Source organism: Alosa pseudoharengus, unplaced genomic scaffold, assembly GCF_046254945.1.
Source record: "Alosa pseudoharengus isolate Yale_2024_CS ecotype anadromous, Long Island Sound unplaced genomic scaffold, YU_APseudo_1.1 YU_APseudo_1.1_scf_20, whole genome shotgun sequence".
Lineage (NCBI taxonomy): Eukaryota > Metazoa > Chordata > Actinopteri > Clupeiformes > Clupeidae > Alosa > Alosa pseudoharengus.
This window is the reverse complement of record NW_027468664.1, coordinates 13,062,376-13,069,875: the sequence shown is the minus strand read 5'-3', so window position 1 is coordinate 13,069,875 and position 7,500 is coordinate 13,062,376. Positions and strand designations below refer to the sequence as shown.

General features: G+C 45.0%; 1 protein-coding gene across 1 annotated transcript in view; it reads left to right on the top strand.

The window, feature by feature from the left end:
- Positions 1–7,500, top strand: part of dock4b (dedicator of cytokinesis 4b) — an 89,396-nt gene that overhangs the window by 40,759 nt on the left and 41,137 nt on the right. The window contains 6 exon segments of the mRNA XM_076296609.1: positions 265–359; positions 581–656; positions 1,519–1,619; positions 1,791–1,849; positions 3,410–3,558; positions 5,222–5,307. Of these exon segments, the coding sequence (XP_076152724.1) occupies positions 265–359; positions 581–656; positions 1,519–1,619; positions 1,791–1,849; positions 3,410–3,558; positions 5,222–5,307 (566 nt within the window).

The following is a 7,500-nucleotide window of genomic DNA, read 5'->3' as shown; positions in this document are numbered from 1 at the left end:
TTTTATGCAGAGCGTTATGAGATTTTGGGTTGTTACAGCAAGAAGTCTAGGGCTTCACGCTAGGCAACCAGTGGTGCTTTTTATGTGGATTTCAAAAGCTCCCCACCGTTTGAGAGTTGGTCTTCATCTCCGTTCCCTCAGCTTAAGCTGTGTCAGAGGACAGAGAGGAACATGTGGGGCACGGGAGATTAGAAAGAGATGCTGATGGCTCTCTTAATGAGGAAATCTGGGAATTTGATGCAGTGTGTGCACGTCCGCTTTCAGGATTTCCTGCTGCAGATCTTCACAGTTTTCCGGATCCTAATTCGACCGGAGATGTTCCCAAAGGACTGGACAGTCATGCGGCTGGTCACCAACAAGTAAGGGCAGAATTTCCCTCATGGCCATTTTTAATTGAGTTGTGTATGTGTGTGCGTGTATGTATATATGTGTGTGTGTGTGTGTGTGTGTGTGTGTGTGTATGTGTGTATGTGTGTCTGTGTGTGTATGTGTGTAGTGTGTCTGTGTGTGTATGTTTGTAGTATGTCTGTGGGTGTGTGTGTGTGTGTGTGTTTTAACAGTTGTGTTTCTGTCATTGCAGTGTTATCATCACCACAGTTCTGTACCTCTCCGATGCCCTGAGGAAGGACTTCCTAAACGATAAGTTTGACTACAAGGTAAAGCACTCTCACCTTGTCTCACCTCTGCACACAACACTCTGACTGTACTGTTTGCACGTGTGTGTAGTTCTGACCTCACCTTTCTCTGCCAAAATCCTTCAGTCACACACACACACACAGACACACACACATACACACACACACACACAAACACACAGACAGAGACAGACACAAAGACACATACCCACACACAAGAAGCGGAAGCTGGAGTCTCATACGGCCATAAGCATTTCTGCAGTCCCCCGAATTCCCTGTGCGTCCCACGGAGGGAACAATGGCTCTGTGTGTCCAGGCCGGCCTGTGCGCCCACTCCTGTGTCCAGGTCCAGGCCGCCCACTGCAGGCCTCGGCTGAGCTCGCATGCTTTTTGCTGACTCACTTGTCCAGTTATATCAACCTCCAACCTCCCCCTGAGAATGTTTTTGAAACTGTTTTTGTCATTTTAAAAACTGTGTGTGTATGTGTGTGTGTGTGTGCGTGCATGAATGTGTGTGTGTGTGTGTGTCTGTCTGTCTGTCTGTCTGTCTGCGGTGTGTGTGTGTGTGTGTGTGTGTGTGTGTGTGTGTGTGTGTGTGTGTGTGTGTGTGTGTGTGTGTCTGTGTGTTTGTGTGAATCAGTTTGTGTCCCATGTGGGAGGTGTGACCTGTGAAGATGGCAAGTCATTTCTCATGATGGAGCTTGTCTCTATCTTTATCAAGATGGATTGAGTGAGAGGAGTGTGTGTGTGTGTGTGTGTGTGTGTGTGTGTGTGTGTGTGTGTGTGTGTGTTTGTTTGTTTGTTTATTTGTTTGTTTGTGTGTGTGTTTGTTTGTCAGCAATGATGGCTAATCCTTTTGTGTGTGGGGGCTTTCTCCATGTAGGTGTGGGATTCGTACTTCTACCTGTCTGTTATCTTCATCAACCAGCCCTGTCTGCAACTGGAGACATTCTCCCCTTCCAAGAGGAAGAAAGTGCTCGAAAAGTGAGGCTGCTTTAGTCATACACACACACATACACACACACACACACACTTACATGCAAGCATGCAGGCACACTAACTAAATGTGAGTCTGTTTTTCTGTGTCTTTCTGTCTGTGTGTGTGTGTGTGTGTGTGTGTGTGTGTGTGTGTGTGTGTGTGTGTGTCCTGAACAGGTATGGAGACATGAGAGTGATGATGGGCTGTGAGATCTTCAGCATGTGGCAGAATTTAGGTAATGAGCTAATAATCTGTTAACACAGTTAGGCCATTCACACATTCACACACACTTAACACACACAACAATGAGCCTAAAGGGCTTTATAGAGACTATAGACGTCTGAGGCAGTAACACTAAGATGCTGTGAACTATGAATGAAACGATAAAATATGACTGCACTTTAGAGCAAACTTAAATGACACAAGGAACCAAAACTGCAAACCACCGGATGCGTTCATCTTATTATGACCGCCGCGCAGCGAAGCGGCGGTCATATAGGTTTAGTCAGAATTGTTTTTTTTTTTTTTTTTTTTTTTTTTTCGCATGCCCAAATTTCTGTCAATGATTCCCGGGACACTGAAAGACCGGGGTACACGAAACTTGGTGGGCATGTAACCCCACATGGAGACAGTTTTCTGTGAATATCTCGAGAACCGTAGGGCCTAGGAGGTCCAACTTTTTTATGTGTGTTGGTCTTAAGGGGGCATGTCAACCCATCCCATTACCACTTATTTCATGTATAGCGCCACCTAGTTAAAAATTAAAAAGCAAAAAATTAGGTGTTTTCATCACAATATCTCTGGCTGACAAGGTCAAAACGGCACGAAATTAAAAGTGTAGTATCATTATGACACCCTCCGAATGCATGCCACGTTTTGTGTACTTTCGTTCATGGGGGGCCTTACAATAAAATAATGTATGTGTACATTTAGTGACGTACACCAACAAGGATTCCCGGGACACTGAAAGACCGGGGTACACGAAACTTGGTGGGCATGTAACCCCACATGGATAGCATGGAACCGTCGTTTTTCGTTTTGATCTGTAGCCGCCCCGCTGGACTGGACCCCCCGAAAGGAGGGTAGGGCAGACACAGTTCTCTGTGAATGTCTTGAGAACTGTAGGGACTAGGATGACCATTTGTTTCCGTATGTTTGCCTCCAGGGGTCATGTTAACCCATTTCATGTGCACACATGTGCACAAACAGATACACACACACACACATACATTCACAGTAATCATGCGTATGACACATACTCACACAGTAGACATATGTACGCTTGCATGCACAGCACATACGCAGGCACACACACAAGCATGCACACACACACACACACACACACACACACACACACACACACACAACAAAAACATGTACATGCACACATGCACACAATTCAAGAATTTCTCAGAATTATGAACAGGCAAGATGGAGGTGGGGTTGTATAAAGTGAATTTTACATGTGAAATCTATGAACTAATCATGTTTTGGTACTTGTTGTCTAGCAGATATCAGTGAGAATTGAGTGTGGATAATGCAATTTAGTGAGACAGTTAGAATCATATAAGCCTTTCAGCGTGATTTATTTTTGTGGAAAAAATGTGCTGGACTGGGCGGCGGTCATATTTTGTACCGCTCTGCGGTACATCTAGTTTCCTGTAGTATTGTTTCTTTCTGTGCTTACTGCATGTAAAAGTCGTTTGTTTTCTCTATCACAATTACTCTCCCCCCTCTCTCTTTCTCTCTTTCTCTTCCTCTCTCCCTCTGTTCCCCATCTCTGTCCGTTTCCCAGGGGAGCACAAGTTGAACTTCATCCCGGCGATGATCGGTCCATTCCTGGAGGTGACCCTGGTGCCTCAGCCTGACCTGCGTAATGTCATGATCCCCATCTTCCACGACATGATGGACTGGGAGCAGCGCCGCAGTGGCAACTTCAAACAGGTAGCAACACCTCACCCCTCCTACTGGTGACGTGTGGTACTGCAACACGAGGCACAGTGGCTCTCACAGAATGCTGGCATTGTATAGGATAATGTATAGGAATCCTTGTGAATTGTGAAGGATTTTCTCCTCCGTAGGGGGAGTTCCTTGTGCACAGAGAGATTGGAATTGTCAAATCCCTTTACATTTGTGGGGATGTAAATGTGATTACATTTTGTTGCATGCTCCACTGGGGCATAGCAATACATGGCCGAGGAGCCTCTCATAAATGTATGAAATGGTGCAATCTGTCAGAAAGCTGTGGGGTTAATAGGGAGCTGAAAATTAGCTGCCTGACGCATATTAACAAAATCATTGATGGCAGCTCATATATCTACATATAGCTGCAAGCTGTAGAGTGCTGTGAAGATGATCTAGTGAACGACAGGGGAGAACAGCACCAGAGGGTCCCCAGTGTCACCTTTGATGGTTCAGAAAGAACGATTTCTCTTTGAAGGAGAACTCAGACTATTATACTGACTAGGGCTGGGCGATATGGCTGAAAACTGTATCACGATATAAGTGTTTCATATCAGTCGATATCGATAATTATTGATTTTTAAAAACAATCTATTTCACCAGAAGGACCAGAAGGGGGAAAAAAGTTCAATTTAAACACTTCTATTTTAAACTTAACCTTCCTCTGATTTTAATCACCAGTTATCAATCAAAGCAAACAGGGAAAAGAAATAGCAACATAATCATGAAAAACACTCAAATAAATAAATGTGCACATAAGTCTGAATGAAAAGCAGCACTGGTTGAAGCCTGGAAATATTGTGGAACAAAGTAGCTTCATTTGCTAGTTTATCATAGTCTACTGGTTAGACTGTTCAGTTTCCCCATGTGTGTTTAGTTTCAAATGAATACTTTTCAAAAGTTTCAAATGAATACTTTTTCTCCTTGGGACAGGCCCGTTTGAGTCTTGGAAAATACTTTTCCATTTGCATCGCGATTGAGATTATTAGAATTTAGCAGTCAATTTGAATGCAACAGTTTTTAACAAATTTGGGCAGCGTGCTAATGATGCTAATCGAATTTAATAGCAATTGTGCCAGTTTTCTTGCACGATTGTGAATGTTTGGATTACATGTGCATGCTGAGGAGGGATGCGCCTGTTGAGAGGGAGAGAGAGAGAGAGAGAGAGAGAGTGCACGGGGCAATGACTCATTGAGAGTCTGTGTTGAGGTAGGCCTTCTCTGGTAGAGTTGCACATGCTACAATGCAAGCTATATTTAGCCTATTTATTTATGGACAACGTAAGGAAGGTGTGTTGCTTTTAATTATCGAATGTTCTATCAATGTATTTTTTTTATTGATATCGGTTACATGTCTATTGCGATACATATCGATATCGTTTTATCGCCCAGCCCTAATACTGACCACCGTAATGTGACACCATCTGTGCTGCCAGCTTTGTGTGTGATGTTAAGGTTGATGACAGCTGACCCTTGACCCCCCCTCTCTCTCTCTCTCATACTCTCCCTGTGTGTGTGTGTGTGTGTGTGTGTGTATTTGTGTGTGTGTGTGTGTGTGTGTGTGTGTGTGTGTGTGTGTGTGTGTGTGTGTGTGTCTGTGTCTGTGTCTGTGTGTGTCTGTGTCTGTGTCTGTGTGTGTTCTGCAGGTGGAGGCCAAGCTGATTGACAAGTTGGACAGCCTGATGTCCGAGGGCAAGGGGGACGAGACGTACCGCGAGCTCTTCAACAGCATGTGAGTGACCTGCACAGCTGCCATAGAACACCCCAGAGGGCGCCACCAACCGCTCGGGGGTTCAGACCAAACCGCCGACACTGGGCCAGACACCAGCCACACCTGGGCCAAAGCTGATCTGTTAGGCTGCTACTGAAACGGTGCACTGTTCAAAATGGCACAAAACAGCATACTACAGCACAGCCATTACTGACTGAAAGGTAGAGGCAGGCTAGAGAATCACCTTGGGGGGGGAAGCGGGGAGGGGGGTGATTAATGTAAGAGCAGGGTTGGTTGGGGGGCGGGGGGGGGGGGATGCAGCTGGCTTTTCATATCCCTGCTTCTCATGTGGTGAAATAATCAAAAATAATGACTTGACTGGTTGCTGTGTTCCACTACAACAGTATCGCTACTGAGGTCTGAGGTCTGCAAATCAGAAGTGGAATATGACAAGAGTTGTTCCTTCATCAGTAATGCAGCGTGGTGTGGTTTGAGGAATTTAGTGTGTTCTTTTGAGGTTCAGAATTACTCATGAGAACGGCCTAATATATGTTCCGCTCTGACATAAATGTAAAAGGTGAGACACAACCTCTTTTGTGTCTTTGTAATTATAATGACTGTATTTTAGAATGGCAAACTACTGCAGGGCACTGTTAATGTAAAAAGGTAGGCAAAGCATTTGTCTGTGGATTTCGGGTGTCTTACACTTCTCCTGCTGGCTTTGAGCACTTCCTAGACTCACCTCCGTGACGGATTGCAAACATTTGCTCTTCATAAGCTGTAGTAGCGTAAATGAGCTTTAGTTTTGCTGCTGGTGTTAGCTTAAGTAGAGAGAAATTGAGGGAAGAACAGAAGTGTGTGTGTGTGCGTGCGTGTGCGTGTGCGTGTGCGTGTGCGTGTGTGTGAATAAAGGTAAGTAACCCCCCTTCCAATTTCAACTCATTGCCTCAGATATCACGTGCCTTGTGTATCAAGATGTTGGTCTGCATGGACTTTTTCTTCTATGGCATGGTATGGTGTGGTGTGCTATGATCATAGCCTTTCTTGGAATGTGTGTGTGTGTGTGTGTCTGTGTCTGTGTCTGTGTCTGTGTTTGTGTGTGTGTGTGTTAGTGTGTTTGTGTGTCTGTGTCTATGTGTGCGTCTGTGCCTGTGTGTGTTTGTGTCTGTGTGTGTGTATGGGATGGTGTTGGTGAGCATCTCTGTGTACATGTTTATGCATATTGTATTATGTTGTATGGTATGATCTTAGCCCGACTATGGATGTGTGTGTGTGTGTGTGTGTATATGTGGTTGTTAGAGTGTGGTCTGTGTGCACGTGTTGTGTATGAGAGAGTGTGTGAGTACTTGTTTGCATTTGTATGTGTGTGTGTGTCATAGTATCTACCATAGTATCTATCGCCTACTCTCTCTCCACATTACAGTAGACACCCCTCCCCAGACACCCACTCCCACACCCACCCCCACACCAGCTATTGCTGACACCTCACCAGTCACGCAGGAATGTCCCGCGATGCCCCACACACTCACCAGAGCTCCACGAGGCATCAGGAAGCATTCTGTCCCCATGACTGACCACAGTCCACCAGCCGCGGTCACTGTCCCCATGCATCCATGCACATGTATACATACTCCAAGTAGTGTGTGTGTGTGTGTGAGTTGTGTAATCTGCCATACGGAGTCAGTCATCCCACCACAGCGTGCCGTAATTCCCCAATCCCAGGCCTGTTTACATGCTCCGTATACTGTGTCCCCATAAACAATTTACATAGAGTGCATAATGCATTAAGTGGATGCTGTGGTAAATTAAATCATGTCTGTAGGCTAAGGGGACGCTTCTGTGAAGGATAATTACCATGTCCTAGATACACAGAAACGATACAGTATCTCTTTAGTTATGGTTGTTATTTCTCTCTCTCTCTCTCTCTCTCTCTCTCTCTCTCTCTCTCTCTCTCTCTCTCTCTCTATTATTCTTTATTTTGCTCTCCCTCTTTCTCTTTCTTTTGTTCTCTCTCCCTAGCATCATCTAGCTCACCTATTTTCCCTTTCCTCGCCTGTACTCTACTCACTTCCTCTCTCCCTCTTTCTCTCTCTCTCTCTCTCTCTCTCTCTCTCTCTCTCTCTGTCATCCTCTCTTTCTCCCTTTTCAACTTTCCTTAATTATTTCCTTGCTAGTACTAACTGTACTAACTGCACTAACCTGTGTGAGTGTGTG